The sequence below is a fragment of the Staurois parvus genome, unplaced genomic scaffold (assembly GCF_062004578.1).
Source record: "Staurois parvus isolate SC_StPar_1 unplaced genomic scaffold, SC_StPar_1.0 ptg000414l, whole genome shotgun sequence".
In the NCBI taxonomy this organism is placed as follows: Eukaryota; Metazoa; Chordata; class Amphibia; order Anura; family Ranidae; genus Staurois; species Staurois parvus.
In genome coordinates this window covers 7096511-7123346 of record NW_028318210.1, presented here as the reverse complement: position 1 = coordinate 7123346, position 26836 = coordinate 7096511, and the positions used below count along the sequence as shown (strand labels likewise).

The window sequence follows — 26836 nt, the reverse complement described above, 5'->3', positions numbered from 1 at the left end:
CCATTGCTGCTGCCAGGCCCGTAATCTGCCATGGGCCCCTGTACCGCCTCCTCATGCTGCTGCCAGGTCTAGAGTGTGTCATGGGTCCCTGTACGGCCTCCCATTGCTGCTGTCTCCATCGCCACACCCTGCCATGTGCCACTTTCAGGTCTCCTCACACACTGCTGGTGTGTTCCATTTTTTGTCATAGGGTGCTGGCAGATTACGGGCCTCCCATAGCTGCTGCCAGGCCCCTAATCTGCCATGGGCCCCTGTACCGCCTCCTCATGCTGCTGCCAGGTCCACAGTGTCTCATGCCATGTGCCACTTTCAGGTCTCCTCACACACTGCTGGTGTGTTCCATTTTTTGTCATAGGGTGCTGGCAGATTACGGGCCTCCCATTGCTGCTGCCAGGCCCGTAATCTGCCATGGGCCCCAGTACCGCCTCCTCATGCTGCTGCCAGGTCCACAGTCTCTCATGGGTCTCTGTACGGCCTCCCATTGCTGCTGTCTCCATCGCCACACTCTGCCATGTGCCACTTTCAGGTCTCCTCACACTGCTGGTGTGTTCCATTTTTTGTCATAGGGTGCTGGCAGATTACGGGCCTCCCATAGCTGCTGCCAGGCCCCTAATCTGCCATGGGCCCCTGTACCGCCTCCTCATGCTGCTGCCAGGTCCACAGTGTCTCATGCCATGTGCCACTTTCAGGTCTCCTCACACACTGCTGGTGTGTTCCATTTTTTGTCATAGGGTGCTGGCAGATTACGGGCCCCCCATTGCTGCTGCCAGGCCCGTAATCTGCCATGGGCCCCAGTACCGCCTCCTCATGCTGCTGCCAGGTCCACAGTCTCTCATGGGTCCCTGTACGGCCTCCCATTGCTGCTGTCTCCATCGCCACACTCTGCCATGTGCCACTTTCAGGTCTCCTCACACACTGCTGGTGTGTTCCATTTTTTGTCATAGGGTGCTGGCAGATTACGGGCCTCCCATTGCTGCTGCCAGGCCCCTAATCTGCCATGGGCCCCAGTACCGCCTCCTCATGCTGCTGCCAGGTCCACAGTGTCTCATGGGTCCCTGTACGGCCTCCCATTGCTGCTGTCTCCATCGCCACACTCTGCCATGTGCCACTTTCAGGTCTCCTCACACACTGCTGGTGTGTTCCATTTTTTGTCATAGGGTGCTGGCAGATTACGGGCCTCCCATTGCTGCTGCCAGGCCCGTAATCTGCCATGGGCCCCCGTACCGACTCCTCATGCTGCTGCCAGGCCCGTAATCTGTCATGGGCCCCTGTTGTCGCTTGTTGGCATATTCCGCTCGTTCAGATGCTCCTTCTTTTGCTACTCCTCTTCACGGATTCCGTCAGCAGTCTTTCTTGGAATCCGTTTCCAAGAGACAACAGTTTGCGAGCACGCACCCGACGGTGCAGAAGCTGAACGTCCTCCTGTCCAAGTTGCTGCTGCCAGGCTCGTAATCTGTCGTGCGCCCCTGTACCGCCTCCTCATGCTGCTGCCAGGTCCAGAGTGTGTCATGGGCCCCCGTACCGACTCCTCATGCTGCTGCCAGGCCCGTAATCTGTCATGGGCCCCTGTACCGCCTCCTCATGCTGCTGCCAGGTCCAGAGTGTGTCATGGGTCCCTGTACGGCCTCCCATTGCTGCTGCCAGGCCCGTAATCTGCCATGGGCCCCCATACCAACTCCTCATGCTGCTGCCAGGCCCGTAATCTGTCATGGGCCCCTGTACCGCCTCCTCATGCTGCTGCCAGGTCCAGAGTGTGTCATGGGTCCCTGTACGGCCTCCCATTGCTGCTGTCTCCATCGCCACACTCTGCCATGTGCCACTTTCAGGTCTCCTCACACTGCTGGTGGTTTCCATTTTTGTCATAGGGTGCTGTATGGCCTCCCATTGCTGCTGCCTCCACCCCCCACACTGTGGCTCCACACTCTGGTTTTGGCCCCGTGACTGCCCAAATGAGTGAAGTGTGCGGTGATTCTAAGATCGACGGCACTCATCTGCATGTCATACTGACTGTCAGTATTATTTCTCTTCCCCAGCAGACTCCAAGGGCATTTAAATTAAAGGTACAGTGTTCTGCACTAATATAAAGGCTCTCTGAAGCCTAGAAACACCCTTTTATAAGTTAAATTCGGAGCGAATATATTCGACTCGAATCGAAATTTTTTCACGAATTCGCCGAATCAGTCTAATCGAATTTTTGAATAATTCGCTCATCTCTAATTACAATAAATTCAGTTTATATTCCTCATTGTCTAGAGTGCGGTCAGACTGCTCACCTTGATTCCAGATTCTCGCAGCCAAGGATCGGACCAGCACATGTTGGTGTGTGGAGGGGCTGACCAACTAGGCACTCACCTGGAGCTATGTTTTCCTTTAAAACAGATAAGGTCCCAACCTTTCTCCTATCCTGGTTTGTATATTTGTTCCAGACCAGTGACTCAGAGTCAGAAAGCATTAGAGCCACTGGGTTAGCATAACAGAAAGGCTACTACATTTTCAAAACTGGTCAGCCCTGGCGGCCCCTTCAGTTCTCTTGTGACTGCTTTACATTAACATGCACAATGGCTCTGAAGGCAAAACAGTACTCAACAAATCAGTAAAATGTAAACATAAAATGGTGTAGCTGTAGAAAATTATGTTTTATTAATGCCACACCATCAATAAAAAATATATATATGCAAATAAAAATGTCCAAGTGCAATAGTCTTTTGTGCTTCTTCCTTTGTGCCACTTCAAACACTAATAAACTTTCATAAAGTGTATCCACTCAATGTGCTCACAGACTTTTGTTAAGTGTGTCCACGCTTTCACTCCTCCACCTTCAGTGCTTCACCAACACCAGTTGCGCTCTAACCTGGTATATCCGACCCACATGCAATGTAAGGTCAAAAACAGCATGTAAAAGTGGTCCTCCTGCGCTACCTTCCTGACTGCAATGGCCCAAAAAAGTTGCCGCAAACACCAAACTATATTCCAAAATAGTGAAAACAAATGAAAAGTGACAGGGTGCTGTGCTACTTAGTACCAGGGGCAGACTGACAACTCATGGGGCTCCCGGGCAATAGGGGATCATGGGGCCCCTGTGTCCTCGCCCTCACCCAAAAAAGCCTATGAAAAAGCCAATGAAAGGTACCAGGAGCATCTCATGGGGCCCCCTACTGACCCCGGGCCCTCAGGCAGTGCCTGAGTGCTAATTGAATAAACATATGCCCCTCATCCAAGTGTAAACATGACATATACAAAGGACATGTGAATGGGTGAGAACAAATAAAAAAAAAAAAAACAATACCAACAGCACAAAATACTATAATGTGCTGGTGAACTGAAGCACATTTTATCAACACAATACAGATCATCATTATTATTATGTTCACTGATGTCACCAGCACATTATAGTATTTTGTGCTGTTGTTATTGTTTTTTTTTTTGTATGAGGGGCATATGTTTATTCAATTATTTTCGTTGTCATGGTTCATCGTTTATGCACTAGGTAGCGCAGCACCCTGTCACTTTTCAAAAACAGCATGAGTTCCCTTTAAATGGACTCCTCTCTCCCCAGCTGGTTGTGTCTCTTGTAATGCTCTCCTTCATGTCACAGCATACAAAAAAAAGACACTCATAGTGCTTCACCTTAAAATACTTTTCTTCACCCACTCGTAAAAAAATGCCACTCACATTTCTTGGTGCATATATCACACCCACATGTAAAAGCCACAATTATAAATGTTTTGCCAGGTATCAGCTCTGGCGAGCTGTCTAAATACCGCACTTCTGGGTTTCACCGTGTGCAGTGTCATCATCCAATAAGCCCCACCCCTACGCATTTCATCACCAGGACATGTGACTTCCTCATCGGATGCACTGAGAAATGTCAATGGCATTTTTTAGGAGTGAGTAAATAAAAAAATTTAAAGTTGAATGTGTTTTTTTTAATACTGTATTTTTGAGCAGAGGAGTATGAGAGGTGCACCCAGCTGGGGAGAGAGGAGTCCATTTAAAGGGAAATCATGCTGTTTTTGACCTTACATCGCATGTGGGTCAGATACACCAGGTGAGAGCACAACTTTTGTTGGTAGAGAACTGACTGTGGGGGGGTGAAAGTGTGGATACACTTAACAAGAGTCTATCAGCACATTAAGTAGATATGCTTTTGGAAGTACATTAGTGCTTGAAGTGGCACAAAGGAAGAAAAACAAAAGACTATTTCACTTGGACTTTTTGGTTTGCATGATATGTTTTATATTGATGTTTCTGTAAATGTAGTAAAATGTTGTTTTAAACATAGCGCTACACCATTTTACATTTACATATATGTTGTTTATGCACATATCAGAGTGTCATAAGGTGTTAGCAACTGTTTATGAAAAAATTAATTTGTACTGATAGCAGCACATTGTTTATTGTTCATACACTCACCAAATCAGTGCTGTGGACAATCTTTGAGGAAGGGGCAGCATTCACTGAGTATTTTGTTGGTACAGTGGTGGATTTAATTTGGCTTTCTCCTTGAGGTTGATGGCTGGTGTCTTCTAAAGAAAAGAATGGGGCACTATCCAGGATAGTCTCTGTGACTGGAATTTTGGAGAACTGGTAAGTATGTGCTGGTGTAGAGGGCTGCTGGGCGGTTATTGCTGGTGACTGCGAAGAAATCAAGACAGTCGTGTCCAAAGAAGGAATCTTAAGATCAAGAAGATTTGTGGAGGTAACTGTTTCAGGTTCCTTGGCTGTTTCAGGTTTGTTGACATTGGAATCAAAGATTTTTGGAAAAGTTCCAGTGATGTTTGTTGGCTTTGACTGCAGGAAACTCGGTGGCTCCAGAGAAGATCTCTTTGTACTTCCTCTATCAAACTGTTTTGGAGGGAACAATCTTCTCTCAGAAGTCTTCCTCTTTAGAGAAGGCACCCGGAAGAAGGGCTCCGTTTTTTTCTGTTCCTTTTCTTGTAGGTCAATGTGCCCACGATGTAAGTTCTGCTCTCGCTGTTAAGACAGACACATCAAATAATTGTCATTTAGAGTATTCATTTAGCACATGTAATAAGTGACATGGATACATAATATATAATATCTATAATCTATACCCAGAGACAAGTTATGTCAAACCCCGAAATATAATAATAATCAATTTTTGTTGAAAAGACAAGTTTGGCAAACATTACTAACTTTCTAGTTGAAGTCAAGACAAGTTTGGCAAACATTACTAACTTTCTAGTTGAAGTCAATGGGATCTGAATGGTAAAAAAACAGTAGTGGCCATTTTCTAGGCTAATAGCAGTGGATTGTTACACAAATGACATGGGGAGATGGACATTACCCTGGGGTACATGTTTACAAAGGTTTTAAAAATTCAGTTTGGCGGGGTGCAGAGATTTTGAAAATGACTAAAGTGCGACATTAAAATGCAAAATTCCTTTAACCACTTCAATAATGGGCACTTTCACCCCATTCCTGCCAAGGCCATCCAGCTTTCAGTGCTGTCGCACATTGAATAACAACGGCGTGATCATGCAACACTGTACCCAAACAAATGTTTTATAATTTTTTGTTTTTATGACTGATAGAGCTTTCTTTTCATGGTAGTTAATCACCACTGGGTTTTTTATTTTTGATTAACAAATGAAAAACAAACAGAAAATTTTGGGGAAATACCGGTAAATGTTTTTCTTAGTTTAGGAGACTAATGAGGTAGCACTGTTGGGCACTGATGAGGAGGAACTGTTGAGGATGCACTGATAGGCGGCACTGATGGACACTGATAGGTGGCACTGATGGGTACTGATAGGCAGCACTGATGGGCACTGATAGGAGGCACTGATGATCAGTGCCCTGATTATCAGTGTAAAACTCCCCTGTGTGAATTGCCGGTTACCAGCTCTCTTCTCCTCACGCTGTGATAGCTGGCAAGTTTGTATACAATGTGATCAGCTTTGATTGGACACATCATATGGTAAAGGGCGGACGAAGGACACAACAATTACAGAACGCACCACAGAGGGCACACGGGGGGGCATGCTTCTGGGAGGACATCCATGGATGCCCTCCCAGGACTGGACGTCTGCGCTGTAGACATAATTTGCCTATAGCGCAGCTGGGAAGAAGTTAAATACTGTGCCTGTCGGATGCCCTTAACTTGCCTGTAATGTGGCACATCTGTCCAATGTATACAACCTACCGAAGAAAAACTGACATTTACAAGGCGAAAAATGCTGTTTAAATTGTCAGTAAATGACAGCTTCCGGCTGCTTAGTTCTGTTGGTTTCTGTCATCTATCCCAAACCCTTATCCTAGAAGAAGATCTGATAAAGATGTTAATGGGGGATGCAAAGACCATTCCAATCACCAAAGCTCATTTTTCCTGCTGATTGGAGAGCTCTAGTTGTGACTTATCTTGTTGGACCTCTGCAAAATGGCCACTGCTTTTACAGAGATTGTAGCAACAGGTGTTGTGATTGATATCAATCTGCATTGCGTGATTGATGACAGATTTATATCATGTATTTTTTTCTTTTTACTGTTTATATTTCATTTTTGGGATTTGATAGGGGTGCTCATTCACATTGGAGGGGGAAGGTGATCTGGGGACCTCCTTATTGTTAAAGTGGAGCTTCCAGAATCTGTTAAACTCCCAATATGCAGATCCCAAAGCCAAGGTTGTGAGGAAGAGACCCTTATCCGTATCAACATGGGCACAAGGTGCTGTGCAAAGTCTTTCTCCCCTGGCAAAGTACCCCGGCATGTAGGAAGGCATATGACCTGCTATGGTTCAAGTGGATGATGTGCATCCTTAGTAAATATACAGACATAATTTAATTTAGAAAACAGAACTTCTAGAAGCTGTCTCTTCAAAATAGTGGTGAACAATTTCTAACAGAGCTATACCCATTCAGGAGATTCTCTCAAGAGAAAACCAAGAAAGAGATGATTATGGACAAATGCAATGAAAAACCACAAAAGCTTGTTCTACCTTTGTTATCTTTTTCAGCATTTCAAACTTCTCCCCCTGTGCCATCAACATCTTTTCAAAGTCCTCCTGTTTCTTCAGCAGCTCTTCAACGCGGGCCACAGAATCCTTCAAGAAAATAATTTGGTTTACATATAACAAAACATGGGCCACATGACTGAATTGAAAAGTCATCATATGGAGAGCCTCACCCCATAGTATTTATCAAGAAGATATGGTTCTCTAGAGTTCAGCCACCCATCAGCCTGTTCTATATCTCTAAACAGCAACTGGATCTCCAGATTTTCTTCATAGATTTCCTTCCTCCTCTTCCAGGTTTCAGAGACCAGGTCCATCAGCTCTGAAAGCTCTTTAACTTTTTCTCCAATCTGAAATTTCAAACTACAATGCATCAATAACTCCAAAACACAAGAGTTTTAATGTAGTCTGAAACCAGGAGTTAAAGACAAGTTCTACCCTATGCTTATAGCTATGGTGTTATGCTCTCACAGTATCTTGTTTCAGTAGCTAGAATTACCAGGAAATCCATCTGTAAGTAAAGCTGGGTATATGCAGTCCGAATATCGGCTGGTTCAAGAGGAACCAGCCAACATTTGGACCATGTGTACAGCTGTCTTTCCAACAGAAACCCTGTCTAAGGACCAGCTTTTGTTGAAGGGACATGCTGGGAAAACAGCATCCGATCAGCACTCGCAGCCAATGGCCCTGTCACCACTCCCTGTCAGAACACAAAGGCACAGTGGGAGAGATTGCTGCAGAAACATTGCTTAGTTAGTACAGCGAGCACTCAGTTTTTTTTTTGTTCAGCCCGCTGGATGTATATCAGACTTTAGCCACACCCTTGGAAAAAAGTTCAAAGAGACAAAACAATGCTGTATAAATCTTATCAACTAAAGCCTGGTACACACTTCAAGTTACCCAATGGGGTAAACGAAAAAGAAAAAAAAACCTGATCGCTGTACCAACTAAGGGATGTTAGCGCAGCAATCTCTCCCACTGTGCCTTTTTGTCAAAACACACTAATCAGAGCTCACAGCCATTGGCTGCGAGTGCTGATTGGACGCCGGACCCTAGACTGACTTCTGTTGGAAGGACAGCTGTACACATGGTCCCAATATTCATATTCATGTGTACCCAGCTTACCTCTCCAAAAGCTGCAAGAAGCTATTGCATGATTCAACTCATCAGTACCCATTTAGCTTTGTGTAGAGTTGTCATTTAAAATGATGAGAGTATAATGTTGAAGAAAAACTGCCATACATGTAGCTGTGTGCATATTATAAGCAGCTAAATACTGCTCAGTCCAGTGATGTGTTTGCCTCAGAATGATGTAACTGAAATGATAGCACTTTATTACACAAGCGTTATGCAAGCTTCCAAAACATCTACGCTGGGATACATCTGTATTGGACGACAGAGCTCCCCTGTATATAACATCTCAGGGACATCGACAAAAATAGATAAAAGGACTCTCATAGTGTAGTAGGTGCAAAATAGTCTCAATTTATTCAGGTTAAAAATGCTCACAAAATCAGAGTAAAATCCATGCAGTATCCTTATAGAGGCATAATCCCCATAGAGGAAATCAATCTCAGTGGATGCCAAACAGTAATCCACTTCCATGTCTCAGTTTACATACAATGTCACCTCCTGTGGCCCCAACTGACACGTTTCGTCATAACAGACATCATCAGGGGGAGTGGCCAAAGGAGGAAACACCATCCATGCTTAATAACGACCAAGATTACGGAGGGGAAGAGAACAAACCCCTGCCCCAACGAGTGGCGTGAAGACAACATTCATGTTGCCTAATCACCAGGCAATATCTTCCAGCGACAGACAGAAATATAAGATAACAGGAATTAGGTGTAGCACCATCTTGGGTATATACTAAGCAGTGCTTGCTAATTTTGACGGAGACCCATATGGAAAAATGTCAGCACGTAGAGGGGAGAGAATGCCTAATACAAATATTTGTTTAACTAAAAACAAAATCCTTAGTAAGACCTCATCTGGAATATGCAGTTCAGTTTTGGGCACTAATTCATAAAAAAAAGATATCGAGGAACTAGAGAAAGTGCAGAGAAGGGCAATCAAACATTAAGAGGCACAGAGGAGCTAAGCTATGAAGAAAGATTAGAGGAACTGATTTTTTCTCTTGAGAAAAGGAGATTAAGGGGGATATAATCCTCCAAATGACCCATTTTTGCAAAGCAGACAGAACGAGGTATTTAGTAAGAAGTATGGCGAGTTTTTTTTATTTTTAAATACTGTCACCAGTGCAGTACAGCGTCATACAACTGTAATTTTTTTTATTAAATTTTTTCTGATTTTTCTGATTTTTTTTTTTCATAATACACTGACTGGAGTAGTATAATGTTACCATAGTAACATTGTATTACTTTGGGGAAGCAGTCAGTTTTTTTTCCACATTATGATTGCTTATAGCAAAGAAATTCTTTGCTATAAGCAAGCATTTAACTGAATGAAATCGATTCATTCAAGTTTCTTTGTTGTGATTAGCTGTGATTGGACACAGTGATCACTAGTGCAGACTGCGCCAATCACAGTCCATCTGTGTAATGTGATTAGCTTGAAAGGAAGCCATCCATTGTTTACAACTGTCAGATGACCTGCTGTGATTGGTCACAGTAAGTCACATGGTACTGGCAACGCGTCGGTACACAAGTCTGTCAGTGGCTGTGTCCAAGGTACACAGCCGGTGACAGATCTCGCCACAGTGTGGCCCCCTCACGCACGCGTGAAGTGTGATCCGGGAAGGATGTCATATGATGCCCACCTGGATCGATGAGAGTCACGCTCAACCATCATTCTGCTATTGATCGGGCGGGAACAGGTTAAGGTCATCACAGATGACAAGGGGGCACTCTTTACGTCTGGAGGAAAAGAAATTTAATCTCCAAATATGGAAAGGTTTCTTCACAGCAAGAGCTGTGAAAATGTGGAATAGTTGGTTCTGGCCAGCTTAGTAGATTGCTTTAAAAGAAGGTTTGGATTCTTTCCTAAATGCACATAATATAACTGGATACTAACATTTATAGGTAAAGTTGATCCTGGGAATATCCGATTGCCTCTCGGGGGATCAGGAAAGATTTTTTTTCCCCCTGCTGGAGCAAATTGGATCATGCTTTGCTGGGGGGTTTTGCCTTCCACTGGATCAACTGTGGTTATAGGATTGTGTATATAGGATTGTATATTTTTTTAATTTTGTTTTCCTTTTTATTGGTTGAACTAGATGTACTTGTGTCTATTTTCAACCAGACTAACTAACCATATAAGGTTAGGTTCACACCTATGCGGGTTGCGTTTGACCCGTTTCTGCATTGCATTTTGCGTTGCATTTTACATTTTTGTACCTGCATTTTTTATGCATTTTTGATGCGTTTTGTTTTTTTCATTTCTTTATATTTTTCTTGCGTAGGCAGATTTAATATACAAAACAAATTAAAAATGCATCAAAAATGAGGCAAAACACTACATGCTTTTCTGCAGCATTTCTATTGAAGTCTATAGAACCAAAAATGCAACTTTTTGCATTCACAAAAAGCACAGGGTGAAAACACTGAGATGTGAGCGTATCCCATAGGAAATCCCATGTTAAATGGACTGTACGCTTAGGTGTGAACCTAGAGTTACTAAATAAATAGAAGTGGAGGTGGCATAAAACATGTATGAGGCATAAAAAGTTTACCTCCACTGCCATGAAGTGACGCTTCTCCAAGAAATTGTTTCCTGTTCTTTGCAGATCCTCATATTTGACCCAGTGCTTGTCAATCTCTCTCTTATACTCTTCATGCCGTTTAATTAGTAGTTCGGCACCAGCCACATCATTTGCAAGTTCCTCAGATATCAACAGAGCATGCATCTCTCTTCCCCAGATTCTGATATAGAAAAGAAACACACGATAACGGAAGAACAAGCAGCTTCAGAGACATGGCTGAAGCAAAATGCATGACAATATATTTCATAGTATAGGTGTCACAATCTCCTGTTCCATGTTCCAGCACTGGGTCTTTTCCTCTGTGTATAACCGCCGACCTCCAGCCAACCACAGAGAGAGCTAGCATGCGGATTGCTCAGTGTTCAAGCAACACATCTGCATGCTAGCTGCTGGACCACTCTGTTTTCATCCAGTGTTTTCCTGTGTCTCTGTTATGCTCAACCTTCCTAAAGCCGCGACTCTTTAATACAGTTCCTCATGTTGTGGTGACCCCCAACCATAAAATTATTTATCCAGTAATTATAATTCATGAAGTGTTGTTTTACCTCCAATGCTGCTACTTTCAACACAGTAGCTGCTTTTAACAGAGTAGCTGCTTTCAACACAGCAGCTGCTTTCTACACAGTAGCTGCTCTTTACACATCGGAAATATGTGTTTTCCGATGGTCTTAGGCAACCCCTGTGAAAGGGTCATTCGACCCCCAAAGGGGTCGCGACCCACAGGTTGAGAACCACTGCTCTATGTGTTCCAGCTTGCTCCCGGGCTATTTTTCCCAGTGTGTCCGAGCCTGCTCCCTGCTTTGTTCCCATTGGTTCCCAGCCTTGTGTCCCTCTGTCTATATCTGGATCTTGGCACTTGTACCTGCATTCTATCTTACTCCATCAGCACTCCTACCTACATTCTGTCGTACTTCACCTCCTTATGTTATTTTCTTTTCACCAGTTACACCCTGCCTCATTATCTGCGCCTGTACACTCCCAACCTGTATTTCTCACTTGTCTCTCAGTGTCTCCCTGTACTCTTTGGCTATTTCTCTGTTTTGTGTGTGTGTCCAGTGCCTCAGCGCTGCAAGAGAGTTCTTTGCGGCTTGCTTGGATGAGTCAGAGGGCTGCAACACAACATCTCCACCTCTAGGAGTTCTGGTGAATACCAGGCAGTATCTTGGACCCTTCTCAGGGCTCTCATTTCTGCCAAGCAAGTGGCCAGCTGAATTCTCCATATCCACTTTATGGTTTTTGTCACCACTCAGTGGCTATCCTAAGTTCTGGTCAGATCCTAGTGGCAGCGTATTTCTAAGCTCAGCAATAGGTGACTTTCACTCTCTTCTGTCCTCTGTGGGCTGCATGAGAACAAAGGCTCACCTCAGCTTTCTGTATCTTTACTCTACGGTTAGGCAGAATCATTACTAGTCTAGTCTGCAATGGGGTAAGCATGGAGCGCACAAACTCTACCAGAAAATACTGTAAGGCAAGCCGTAGATGATGCAATTTTCTTTCCGGCAACCATGGGTTGCTGGAAGAAAATTGTTCAATTCCCCCATCAGTGTTGATGGGGGAATCCCTCTCTAGGAGCTATTGTGTTCTCTTAGTGGGGGGGTTGGGTGGTACGGGAAGCCGTCCTTGCTGGGAGAACACAATGATTATTGCTATTGTACCCCTGCACTATTGCTGGCCATAATTGCATGTAAAAATTCTGGTTGTACCCAAGTCAATTGATGGATCAGGTTGGGTACTATCAGTATGCCCATACACTATATTGCCAAAAGTACTGGGATGCCTTAGTCTTAGTCCGTAGGATTCAATATTGAGTTGGCCCGCCCTTTGGAGTTATAAAAGCTTCAACTCTTCTGGGAAGGCTGTCCACAAGGTTTAGGAGTGTGTCTATGGGGATGTTTGACCATTCTTCCAGAAGCGCATTTGTGAGGTCAGGCACAGATGTCGGAGGAGAAGGCCTGGCTCGCAGTCTCCACTCTGATTCATTCCAAAGATCTACTAGGTTCAGGTCAGGACTCTGTGCAGACCAGTCAAGTTCCTCCACCCCAAACTTGCTCATCCATGTCTTTATGGACCTTGCTTTGTGCACTAATGTGCAGTCATGTTGAAACAGGAATGGGCCATCCCCAAACCGTTCCCACAAAGTTGGGAACATGAAAGTGTCCAAAATGTCTTGGTATGCTAACGCCTTAAGAGTCCCATTCACTGGAACTAAGGGGCCAAGCCCAACCCCTGAAAAACAACCCCGCACCCTAATCCCTCCTCCACCAAACTTTACATTTGGCACAATGCAGTCAGGCAAGTACTGTTCTCCTGGTAACCGTTAAATCCAGAAATGCCCATTGGATTGCCAGACAGAGAAGCGTGATTCATTACTCCAGAGAACACGTCTCCACTGCTCTAGAGTCCAGTGGCGGCATGCTTTACACCACTGCATCTGACACTTTGCATTGCACTTGGTGACTTCTATGAAGCTCTCTACACACTGTTGTTGTGCTAATCTGAAGGCCACATGAAGTTTGGAGATCTCTAGCTATTGGCTCTGCATACAGTTGGCGACTTCTGTGCGCTTCAGCATGCGCTGACCCTGCTCTGTCATTTTACGTAGCCTAGCACTTTGTGGCTGAGTTACTGTTGTTCCCAGTTGCTTCTACTTTGTTATAATACCACTAACCGTTGAATGTGGAATATTTAGTAGCAAGGAAATTTCACAGATGAACTTATTGCACAGATGGTAACCTATCACAGTAGCACACTTGAATTCACTGAACTCCTGAGAGTGACCCATTCTTTCACAAATGTTTGTAGAAGCAGTCTGCATGCCTAGGTGCTTGATTTTATACACCTGTGGCCATGGAGGTGATTGGAACACCTGAACCCAATGATTTGGAAGGGTGTCTCAATACTTTTGGCAATATATAGTGTAGATGGTTTGAATCTCAGCCCGACCGTGCTGAACTGGCCGAGATTCAAACCATTTATGGTCAGTTTAAAGTAGTAAAACATTCCTACCCTCTGTACCAACACAATTAAGGACATGTACAATGCTTTTATACATATTTCTTTCTTTAGTTTGGTCAGAACTAAAAAAAGTTTCATAACATTTTAGCCCCGTAAATATTAAATATTGTATATGATTTTTTTTCAATGTAGCATTGGAACCATTGGGTCCTTTTCCTATGTTTTTCTGGATACCCATAGCTCCTTATAGTAAAGTTGTGTTATTGTAAAATTCCTTTACCCCCTCAATGGAGCAGTGACTCCTCCCCATTACATGGCTTTGTCATACATTTTCATGAGAGCCAGAAAGGGAACTGTTAATGCTGTTCTGTCACTTTCGCTAACTCAAAATACTCATGTATTAAATTTTAATTTGTAAAATCTGTAAAACAAATTTTGTGTAAAAAGTATTTTTTAAATAAAAAAGATAAAACTGACCCAAACCTTTTGGAATTGTTTACCCCTGCAATTGAGGGCAATAAAAGTTCAACTAAACCACAGGGATTTACTGCCCCCCAGTTGCATGAGTAAACAATTCCACTCAACCACTCCCTCTTTTGGTGTAGAGGCAGCGGCCAGGGGTGTACTCATGCTGTGGCTGCAACAGGAACTATACTCCCAGACATGCTCCTGTGTACTCCAGTTTTAGTAAATCCACCCCATTGCCAAGCATTTTTAATCACAGCAAAATGTATCGACTTTGGAAATCTTTTTCAATGCAGCCTGTGCAAATAATACAAAAAAATTTTGGCCTTAAATACTTTAAAGGGAGCTCTTCTAGAAATACTGTGGTGGCTGGCATTGCTCTTCAGTCATTTTTTCCTTCTATGCAGACATAACACATTTTGGAAACAAATAGCAGATTTTATTCTGGTGTATCTATTTAGGAACCAGGAGACGATATACAGACTCTGTATGATCCCACAGAACACTTACATCAGCTCCCCGCAGTCACTGAAATACCGCTGTACTTGTTCTGCTTGGTTTAGTCTTTCTCTCCTTTGCTGAGATTTTTGAACTAGATTCCCCCAGGACTTTGTCACTTCTTCCAGTCTCTTTGAAACATTCTTCTGGACTGGTGGATGAATCTGGCTGACATGCTGGCCGAGTTTGGTAACTTGTTCCATTTCCTTTTTAATGGCTTGCAGATCTCTCTGTAATATACAGCACAGGTAGATATGTGTAAAACATCATGTAACATAATTTGGTGAGTAATGGCATGCCAATGCAAATAGCACATATCTGGATTTGAGTGATCTTACAGTGATCTTGCATACACCATGACAAATGTGTATTTTATTAAAAACAGATTGTCTAGTCTAGATATCAGTTCACCAAAGGTAAAATAATTAAAACTCTTGTCCATGTGGTACAGGACCCCGGCTTGTAATACAAAATTGATCCTTCTCTCTCCAGCCACTGTTGGAGATGCCACCAAGTGGCTTATAGACTCCTACATGTGTGGTGGGATTGTCCACTGATCCAACCTTTCTGGCCTGATGTCCATCCCATTATTCTCCAATTAACAACCGAAGCCCTAACTTACCCTCCAGCACAGTACTTACTACACCACACAGTACTTCCCCTGAAGGTCCATCACAAGTCACTTGTGATGCACTTGATCAATGCGGCCAAGGCATGCATACCGATACAGTGGGGTTCCTCCAAAGTCCCATCTCTTGTAGAATAGGTTAAATGAATTTCCAGAGTCTCTAAAATGGAGAAATGAATACATATTGCCAAAGATTCCCCTTCCAAATTCACAAAAACTTGGGCCTGCTGGCTCCATTTTCAAACAACCGATGCGTTCCACTAAATACTAACAGCTATTCCTGACCCCACACGCCAGCAGTCACGATAATCCTGACCGACCTATCCTCCCGGAGAACTCTAATTGACTAATCTCCAGAAAGTAATGACAATTTTCTATCTCTTTCAGTCCCATACCTGTATGGCAGCATATTACGAACCACATACAGGAATGTAAGGGATGGCCCGCCCCCTTACTCCACATAGGCGACCACCCCCAGCTTCTACACACCTCTCTGGTACAGCACCCTCCTCTTTCCTAAGACTTTAGTTTCCCTCCCCCCCCCCCTCCTCCCCTTTCTCTTCTCCTCTCCCATTGACCACAGTGCAGATATTTAAAAATGTTACCACCTTGTCGCAGTAGATACCTCTGTGGCTATGTCAAATCTGAGGTCTCTCGTAATATTGTAAGATATTACCAAGCCTCCTCCTCTTTTTTGTACGCTATAATACACTGCCCTGATAGAATCTTGACGCCACGTTTTAAATATTCTTCTGATGCCATCAGCAGCTTGACTTGGTACCGAAACAGGGTCTTGTATACCTGCCTGAAGTTTTCTTTATCAGTTTCACTGTAAACCCTTTTGTTTATACTTTATTTGTACATTGTAATGCTTTACTTGATGTTTATTTCCAATAAAACTTGTTTGGATAAAAAAAAAAATTAACACATTTTGTTTAAAGAAGCTCATACTAATATACCTGTGCTAAAACCTGGAAAAGGAGAAATATATATTGTTAGTAGTTACAGAGAAAAACTGACCTAATACAACCCTCTTGTTTGATTCTGGCAAAAACGTCTGTGATTAATATTGTACCTCTAACAGTTTTCTATTTAAGCATGTTTGGGGCATTTTTTTCAGTAGAAACGCAGGGGAATACAGTTTTGACACCTCCAGCACAGAATGTATGTAATGGCAAGGGGTACTGGGTTGTGCTGGAGGGTCTATTGTTGCTGGGTGAGATCTGTTGTTGCAGGAAGGGTCCATTGTTGCAGGCTGCTGGAGGATATATTGATGCTGACTGCTGGGAGATCTATTGTTGCTGGCAGGGGTCTATTGCTGCTGGGGAGATCTATTGTTGGCTCATGGGGGTTCTATTGTTGCTGAGGGGGTTTTATGTTGCTGGGTGGGATCTAGTGCTGAGAGAAGGGTCTATTGTTGCTGGCTGCTGGGAGATCTGTTGTTTATGGCAGGGGTCTATTGTTGCTGGGAAAGTCTATTATTGCAGATGGGGATTCTATTGTTGCTGGGGGGGTCTTGTGTTGCTGAGAGGGATCTACTATTGAGGGAAGGGACTATTATTTCAGGCTGCTAGAGGGTCTATTGATGCTGGCTGCTGGAAGATCTATTGTTGCTGGCAAGGGTCTATTGTTGCTTTGGTGAATATATATCACTCACAATCCTCTGTGAATGAGACTACAAGCCTTGACAGCCTAAGCTGTGGAGCGCCGTGGTAGTTTATTCATTCTTCCTGTCACAGTATATCTGCTTGCTTGTACATCCCATATGGACAAGCAGATATACTGACAAATCTGCAGGAGACCTGCATGGCACCAGCGATCTGCTGATCAATGGTGCAATCCTTTACAGGCTCCTGCAGACAAAATAATAAATGCACATTTTTTTACCTGCAAAAAAATTTACATTTATTATTTTTTACTAAAAGGCGAACTTATCCTTTAAGGAGTATATTTTCAATTTCCATAAAACTCTGTGTTAGTATAAAAAGAAAACTCTGTTACTGTCTAAATAATGAAAGCTTAAAGCTGGGTTTCCTTAAACCAGGGGAGCTCAACCCATGGCCCACAGGCCACATGTGGCGCAGGGAGCCCTCTGATGGGGCCCACGACCTCAAACCAGGGAAGCGCATGCCCAGGGTCGCAATCTGGGCTTGCCAACTCATCATCGCAGAACATCAGAGTGCATGGAGCCAGCAGCAGAGGAAGCAGGAGCTAAATAAGCCAATGTTTCCTTTGTAGTCCCAGGCGGACTGATACCAACTGCACTTTGCCTCTAATCCTTTCTTGCAGCCTGGAGAGCGATGCCAGCAGCATCTGCTATAAGAAAAGAAGGTCAGTGTATTAAACACACATAAACTGGACATAATAGCTTTTGCAATGGGCATATTAGTACTTATAAAAGGGTGAACAACTAATAAGCTGCTTTCACACTGATCCACAGGTGCAGCGCAGTGCATCTGTGGCTTTCCTGAGGGTTAGCTGCACTGAGCCATTGACTCACATTATATCCTGCGGGTTTGTTGCAGGAGTTTTGATGTGTTTTCAAAAAGTGCACCACACCCACAAGATGTAATAGAAGTCTAAGGAAAGTACAGCTAAACGACAGGTAAACTGCTGTGCATCAGTGTGCAGCCTTACAGGGGGCTCACGACAGTAAGGAGTTGTTTACATTTGCAGTTTGGGGGCGGTAAAACCCCATCATTCATCGTGGCCCACAACTGGTTACCAAATCACTTAAGTGGCCCTCTCTCTTCAAAAGGTTGAACATCCCTGCATTAAAGTGAATTTTAAACAATGCCTGCCCTAGCATTTACTGAAGAAACCTGCCATATAAAGTAGAACTTCAGTCAAAAAATTAAGTCCTGTTAGATCACTTCAGGCTGGCCCCTTTTACAGGCATAGCTACTGTATGTAAAACATTAAAAATAAGTCCCTACACTGTTTAAAATCCACTAATACCCTGTCTAACCCTGCTCTGCACATGCTCATTTTCTCTCTATATCTTGGCACTGTGCCAAATTTGTAGAGGCCAATCTGCTCACAGCCTAAAGATTTATAACTACTCAAGGGCTCTGGGCTTCAGCAAAATGGTGGTCATCAGCAAGAAGAAACAGGAGCAATACTGGAAGCAATTTGCAACACACAATTTTAGTTGCATAATTATTAATATGGAATGTACACTATATTGCCAAAAGTATTGGGACGCCTGCCTTTACATACACATGAACTTTAATGGCATCCCAGTCTGTAGGGTTCAGTATTGAGTTGGCCCACCCTTTGCAGCTATAACAGCTTCAACTCTTCTGGGAAGGCTGTCCACAAAGGTTTAGGAGTGTGTCTATGGGAATGTTTGACCATTCTTCCAGAAGCGCATTTGTGAGGTCAGGCACTGATGTCGGATGAGAAGGCCTGGCTCGCAGTCTCCACTCTAATTCATCTCAAAGGTGTTCTGTCGGCTTGAGGTCAGGACTCTGTGCTGGCCAGTCAAGTTCCTCCACCACAAACTCGCTCATCCATGTCTTTATGGACCTTGCCTTGTGCACTGGTGAGCAGTCATGTTGGCCATCCCCAAACTGTTCCCACAAAGTTGGGAGCATGAAATTGTCCAAAATGTCTTGGTATGTTGATGCCATAAGAGTTCCTTTCACTGAAACTAAGGGGTCAAGCCCAACCCCTGAAAAGTAACCCCACACCATAAACCCTCTTCCACCAAACTTTACACTTGGCACAATGCAGTCAGGCAAATACTGTTCTCCTGGCAACCGCCAAATCCAGACACATCCATCAGATTGCCAGACAGAGAAGCGTGATTCATCACTCCAGAGAACATGTCTCCACTGCTCTAGAGTCCAGTGGTGATGTGCTTTACACCACTGCAGCTAACGCTTTTTATTGCACTTGGTGATGTAAGGCTTGGATGCAGCTGCACGGCCATGGAAACCCATTCCATGAAGCTCTCTGTGCACTGTTGTTGTGCTAATCTGAAGACCACATGAAGCTAATCTGAAGGCCACATGAAGGTCTTTAGCTATTGACTCTGCAAGCAGTTGGCGACTGACTTCTGTGCACTGTAGCATGTGCTGACCCCGTTCTGTAATTTGATGTGGCCTACCACTTCGTGGCTGAGTTGCTGTTGTTCCCAGTTTCTTCCACAATGTTATAATACCACTAACAGTTGACCGTGGAATATTTAGTAGCAAGGAAATTTCACAGATGGACTTACTGCACAGGTGGCAACCTATCACTGCACCACGCTTGAATTCACTGAGCTCCTGAGAGCGACCCATTCTTTCATAAATGTTTGTAGAAGCAGTCTGCATACCTAGGTACTTGATTTAATATACCTGGGGCAATGGAGGTGATTGGAACACCTGAATCCAATGATTTGAAGGGGTGTCCCAATACTTTTGGCAATATAGTGTATGTTCCTTGCTAAAGAACATTATTTTTTATCACGTTGTTATAAGTAAAGTTGTGCTTTAACGTGTCACCTTGTATAGTACTAAGGAAAACCATGTGTCTGTTCACTTTAATGGCCACCTATGCTGCCCACAGGGCATTAAAAAAAATAAGGTTTATACACCAGCACCTACAGCATGGGGCACCTTCTACTGTTTTAGTTCTGAGTGCAAGAAGAGAACTAAACCATACACCTGTGAGTTGAGGTTAGGATGTCAGTTGGTCTGACCTTCAGTGGAAATGTACATTTGCTGAAAGCTTGCCCAGGCTTATCTATCTAGTGAATCGATGCCAAGTCACTGGTTATCGAAAAGAATCATGTACATATCATCAGAACAACACTAGCACTGTCCATATATATATTTGGTGCTATAATCATTGAGATGTTGCAGATATTGGATCTTGCATATGAAAGTCCTTAGTCTAATCACACAGTTCTGGAAGTCTGATAAGAATGATGAAGCCTCTTTGTCTGAAAATTCACCACTTTGTATTTGTGAAGTGTCCTTTGATCCAATGATACGGAAGAGACTTATTGTTGTATACATAAGGGCAGGTGTAAAAGCTAATGCCCCTACCAACAGAAGACAGGAATGCAAGCTCAAAAACTTGTACTTTAGTATTTCACACACTCACCTCAATTCCCTCATGCTGGCTAAGCAGGGTCTGCACTCCAGTCAAGTCATAGCCATAATCATCTGTATCTACAGCAACCTCCTTCTCCTGCATCCAGCATATCAATTCATCAACATCATGACCAAACTGATGGACCTGGTGAGCTTTTGTCAATATCTGAAAAAAAAGAGGGAAAATGTACATTGCTAGTTTGTTTAGATCATAATCAGATACACTGTATGGCCAAAAGTTTGTGGACACCTTATGATCACAAATGTAGAAGCTATTACTAGATCACAGTCCAAAACCATGGTTATGAATATGGAATTCCAAACCTCACTGCCTTTCTGGCTATACCAGCCTTCACTCTTCTGCAAAGGCTTTCCTCAATACTTAAGAGTGTCTGTGGGAATGTATTCTTATACAGCCAAAAAAAAAAAAACTGATGTGAGGTGGGAAGACTTGGTTTGCCATCACCATTGAAATTCATGCCAAAGGTATTCAGTAGGGTTGAGGTCAAAACTCTGAGCAAGCCAACCAAATTTATTCACTCCAAACTCATCATGCCATGTCTTTATGGCTTTGTGCACAGGGTGCAGTTATAATGGAACAGAAAAAGGGGTTTATTCAAAGGGTGGAAGCATACAATTAATAGACCCTTAACTGGAAACCTTCACCTGAAAACTATAATTTGAAGGGGGTTCACATATTTTTGACAATATAGGGTAAATCACATCTGCTGAGCTGTAATGACAGCATGGAAATTAGTGAGTAAAGCTATCCTAGACCAATATTTATCCTAATGTTAATAAATAAAAACAATAATAACATAATCAAATAAAAAAATAAACACTACTTACCTAGATCAAGGTTTGATCTAGGTCAGTGCCAGGGTTAGTATTTGGGTCAAGGTCGGGGTCAAAGGTCAAGGTCAGGGTCAAGGATCAGAATTAGTACTTATTTTTTTAATTTTTAAATTAATATTAATGTCAGCTAGTGGCAGGATAAAAAAAAAGCAAAATGCACACTATTGTATCTGGACCGTACTACGGGTACAAACAACAACTAACATGCACATATGTGGTATCGCTACAATTGTCAGGAGCAGGAGAAATTATTATGGATTATTCTCTGGTGGTTGGTTATGGTAGTGGCAAGAAATATACAACTAAATAAAAAAAGTTTTTTTTTTTTAATATTTTTTCCTTTGATAATAAAAAAAAAATCAGGAGATATCCATTACCATTTATCACCAAATGAAAGTACAATTTGTCCTGAAAAAAATAAGGTACACTCCACCTGGATGCACAAACTAGTTGTGATGATATGTACAGTTTCACTAACACATTTCAAAGTTGAAAAATTGTGCTTAGGCTTTAAGATTTGATTTACCCTTAGGTGTGAAGGGGTTAAAATATGTAAATGGTTTAATGTGCATATTCTGGGCACAGGGGCACTTTACAGTCTCAGCAGTAATCCTAGCCCTAATGTTAGTATATCCTGAATGTAAAAAGGGTTTTCTATATACAAATATATTTCACCATTCAGCAATCTCCCAAAATGAGTGTAGTGTTTATTATTACTTTATAATTGTGATTCATACAACAAGGATGGAAATCCAGCTACAAGAAAGAGACGTTACCTTAGCTCTATTCTGTATTGCACGGCATAGGGCATCCCAGGCTCCGTTCACCTCCTCTGCCTTCTTCTTGATTTCTTCAGCCTGACTGTGTGACTCTTTCAACAGTCCTGTTGTCAGTCCATTCAGTGACAGAACTTTACCCTTACCCAGGGTCTCTACTTCCTTAACAAAGTTCTCAAACTCCTTTTCCAGGGCCTGGAGGATGTAAATTAAATTGGTTTAGCAACCCAGTAGGCATCTCAATGACAGTCCCTGTACAGCACTTGTGAACAGGCCACGGTGGCCGCCTCCTCATGGATGCCCCCAAAACCCTATTCTCCAAAGTATTTACTGCAAATAAATTCATAACAAATTTTTATAATTTGTTATTTTCTACAGCCAATTTTTAATTCCACCCACATCCTTAATCTTTTCAGCTGCAGAGCAGCTTAATCACAAACTCACTACAAGCCTGAAGTAGCAGCACCACACTGATGAGGTCATCACTCTGCCCTTTCTTCATGTCACAACATATACCCTGTTTGCACACATGCACTACAAAAGAGCCCCACTGGCTGGCAGCAACACCCAGACTCTTTTCCCTGCTGGTTATTGCAGTACATGTAATCACAAGAAGTTGATATCAAGACAAATTCAATTACTTAGGTCTTATGTACACGGGGCCTTTGGAAAACCCTTCTGAACGATGGAAACTGACTGCTGGAAAACGTAGTTTTAAAAATGTCAGTTTAGCAGCGTTTGCATACTGCGTTTATGCGTGTTTATATGCGTTTGCGTTTAGAAGCATTTTTTTTAAAGATAACCTCAGGAGACCTTCCCAAATGCCCAGATTGCACTGAAAAACAGTAAAAAATTAACTATTTCAGACATTTTGAGAGGAATAGAGAGAGAAGAAGCAAAGAGAGCAGTATGTGTTGAGATGACCTGGTTGTATTCACTATGGATCCCATCATGAGCATAATGCGGCACGTTCTACCATTTTTTCCTTCCCGCGAAACCTGGAACTGACTGCGCTGGTGTACTGGGTCCATTTGAATATATGGAAAATGCTTTGCATGCATTTCTGATGATGAAAAAAGGCTCTGGACAGCATCTGGACATGGAACAGTTAAACAACGCTTCTAAACGCAAATGCTTATAAACACGATTAACTGCATTTATATGCGTTTACAAGCATTTGGCAGTTTGAAACGCTGGTAAAATTTACTCCTGTAAATAAATACCACCAAAATAAAGTTTTATCTGTCTCAAAAAAATGCTAAAAAATGCATATGGGTACAGTGTTGCATGACTGCGCAATTGTCATTCAAAGTGTGATAGCACTGAAAGCTGAAAATTGGCCTGGACAAGAAGGGGGTAAAAGTGTCCGGACTTGAAGTGGTTAAAGAATAGTAACATGCATATTACCTTGAACAAGATGATTACCTTAATGCCTTCTAGATCTTGACCAAAGTCATCAGACTCTGCAATGGTCTTCTTGCTGTCCAGCCAGACCTCTAAGAGACCTGCTTCCTTCAAATACTGGAAGAGCTGATATTGTTCCTGCAGCTGATGCCTGCGCTGTTCCACCTTCTCCAGCAGGGAGTGATATTCCTCTAGCAGTGACTGCAGCTTTGGGATCACTGTGGAGCTTCAACAGACACAGGCATTAGTATCATCTCACTATTTGCTTCCTTGAAAAAAGTTTTACTTTAAAAGTTGTAGAATGCAATACCTTCACAATCTACAGTTTTCTCTAATTTTTACATATATTTAAACATACAGTAAAATTAAAATGTATTTATGTGTTTTAGTATAATACAACTCAGTCTTTGGTACACTATTTATTAAACCTGGACCACATGTCCTATATGAACCAGACCACACTTTCCTGTACCACTAAATAGCTTATGTGGGTATCTATTATCTGGATACAGTAAAAGTTACATATTAGAGAATATTGCAAATCCATTGTAAAAAAGGCATACGAAAAGGCTTTCATCAATATCAAAACATTTTGATCTTTGAAATAAGGAATACCTTAATTTTTTTGCTTTTGTTATCGGTTATGTGACTGCTTTTAATTCCTCTCTCTAGAATGTCTAGGATGGTAAGCGATGAGAGCGTGTTGTTTCTGATGAAATTACTCCATCCTCCTGAAACGTAACTCCCGCCACCTCTTATCAATTGAATAGAATTTCCCAATCAGGAAGAACGGGCATGTTGGGGTGACAATGCCACCACTGTATTGGAGAGCAGTAGGTGGGAGTTGTCACCCAAAAAAGTGCCAGGGATAAGCACCATAAACCAGAGGTGGGGATGTACAGTTATCCAAGAGATATAAAAAAATTACTTTCATGGCTCCACCTCCACTATCCTAAATTGAGGAATATCCCCCTTTTTGGAAACTTGTAAAGGTAATGAGAATTATATGCAGCAGTAATTTGGTACAAAATTAAGTATAGATTTTCGTTCGAGAATTTTTGTTTCAAGAATATTCGAAGGGCAGGAAGGGAAACCTTTCTTGATCAAACAAATTTTTGGCCAGTGTATGTGGTTATCGAGCAGAAATTACATTGATTTTTAAAATCGAATGTTAAAAGCAAAAGATACATTTTGAAGGATATTCGTTCATTCATCGAATGTGCAAAGAATTGTCATACAGTTTTTCTTACGAATATTCCAAAAATCTATACATGTATGGCCAGCTTAACAGTGGTAATGAAAATTACAGTAATGTATTATTTTTACCTTTCTGGGTTGTTGCTATCAATTTGTAAGTTTCTGCCCGTGTCTCTTAATTTCTCAATTCTAGGAGAAAAACCTTCCAGGTCTCGGATGGTGGTGTCTAACTTGCGAAGTAGTGCTTGTGTGGATTCCTCATTCTTCCCACTGTCAGAGGATTTAATGACAAAGCCTCGCTCCGCCATCCATGCTTCGGCCTCCAAAAGCTGATTGGAGAAGTGGTCAGAGGATATAAGTGAAGTCTCAGAAATAGTTTCAAGACAGAAATTTATCAGTGTAATAACTAAAGTAAACCACAAATATTAATCATCACAGTTTTTAAATTCAACATTCCTTTGGAATGTGTATATGTGCCAGGTAACAAGGCATATATACACCCATCAGCCATAACATTATGACCACCCACCATAACATGACCACCCACCTAATACTAAGAAGGTCCTGCTTTTGCCACCACAATAGCCTGGACCCATTGAGGGATGGACTCCAATAGACCTCTGAAGGTATGCTGTGGTATCTGGCACTAAGCTGTCAGTAGCAGATCCTTTAAGACCTGTAAGTTGTGAGGTGGGGTTTTCATGGTTCGGACTTGTTTTTCCACAAAATCCCACTGATGCTTGATTAGCTTGAGATCTACAAAATTTGAAGGCCAAGTCAACACTTTGAAGAAACCTTCTTCTTTGCTCTGTGGTCCACTTCTGACACTCATGTGCCCATTGTAGGTGATTTTAGCTGGACATGGGTCAGCATGGGCACCTTGCAAGTATACAATCCAAATGCACACGTTCCTGCGTTAAAATTGGCTGTGTGTATAAGTGGGTGCTGCAGTGACCGTCGGCTGGAACCGAACAAAATCAGCAAGGAAAAAATGTCACCAGCACACCAAGGATCACCAGTATGGGTCCAAAGGTTTTAATAGACGATCACATAGTTACAGCAAGGCAACGTTTCGGAGTCTCGCAGGACCCCTTCATCAGGTCACATGCCTGATGAAGGGGTCCTGCGAGACTCCGAAACGTTGCCTTGCTGTAACTATGTGATCGTCTATTAAAACCTTTGTACCCATATTGGTGATCCTTGGTGTGCTGGTGACATTTTTTCCTAGCATGGGCACCTTGACCCATACACAACAAACTGCAATGCATTGTGTCCTTTGACACCTGTTTATCAGAACCAGCAATAACTTTTTCAGCAATTTGAGCTACAGTAGCCCTTCTATTGGATCAGATTACACAGGCCAATCTTCACTCCCCACATGCATCAATGAGTCTTGGCTGCCCATGACCCTTATGCTGGTTTGCCAGTTTTCCTTCCTTGGATCACTTTTGGTCAGTCCTGACCACTACAGACTGGGAATATCCCACAATAGTAGCAGTTTTGGACTTGCTCTGACCCATTCGTCTAGCCTTTACAATTAGGCCCTTTTCAAAGTTGCTCCAATCCTTATGCTTGCCCATTTTTTCTGCTTTCAATATATCAACTTCAGGAACCACATGTTCCCATACTGCCTAATGTATCCCACCCACTTTCACATGCCATTAGAACAAGATAACCAATTTTATTCACATTACATGTCAGTGGTCATGTTTGTGTATGTAGATTTATATAAGAAACAGGTATTTGGTAATGTTACCTCTGTGAGAAACTGCTGGGCTTCGCAGGCTTGTGTCAGCCTTGTTCTCCTACGTTCAGATTCAGCTTTCAATGTTTCTACAGCCACTTCCAGCTGATGTAGCCTCTCGTCAATCTCTTTGCTGGCAAAATGGTTGCCTCTCACCAGCTTACGCCCGGTTCCCATCACAGCTTTGGTCAAAGCCTCACGGCTGCTGATCTCATTTTCTAAATTCTGAAAAACAGGAGAGGGAAAGGTTTTACAAACAGATATGTGTCACAATGGGCAACTTTCTGGTGCGGGCCAGTCCGTTCGTAACATGTTACATATTACACCCTTATTATGGCTCTAACATGTAACATGTTACAAAAGGTTAACTTATCCTATAACTTGTAAACAACTTTGCAGTACGTTTACCAGAATCTTAATTTTGGTGTCTTTTTTTAAAGAAACACTGATTACAGTTGGAAAAAAAAGTGTGTTTTGTCATGTTTTGCCTATGGATTGCAAAAATAAAATCATTTTTGTAGGACAAAATCATC

The 26836-nt window shown here is 42.6% G+C and overlaps 1 protein-coding gene across 1 annotated transcript in view; it reads right to left on the bottom strand.

Moving 5' to 3' along the window:
* Positions 1-26836, bottom strand: part of SPTBN5 (spectrin beta, non-erythrocytic 5) — a 435120-nt gene that overhangs the window by 37161 nt on the left and 371123 nt on the right. Inside the window, exons 52-61 of the mRNA XM_089686901.1 lie at positions 26316-26528; positions 24689-24888; positions 23384-23588; positions 21959-22153; positions 20338-20493; positions 14628-14845; positions 10668-10857; positions 7147-7323; positions 6959-7063; positions 4414-4974 (exon numbers count right to left, since the gene is read on the bottom strand). Of these exons, the coding sequence (XP_089543027.1) occupies positions 4414-4974; positions 6959-7063; positions 7147-7323; positions 10668-10857; positions 14628-14845; positions 20338-20493; positions 21959-22153; positions 23384-23588; positions 24689-24888; positions 26316-26528 (2220 nt within the window). The remainder of the gene's footprint in view (positions 1-4413; positions 4975-6958; positions 7064-7146; positions 7324-10667; positions 10858-14627; positions 14846-20337; positions 20494-21958; positions 22154-23383; positions 23589-24688; positions 24889-26315; positions 26529-26836) is intronic.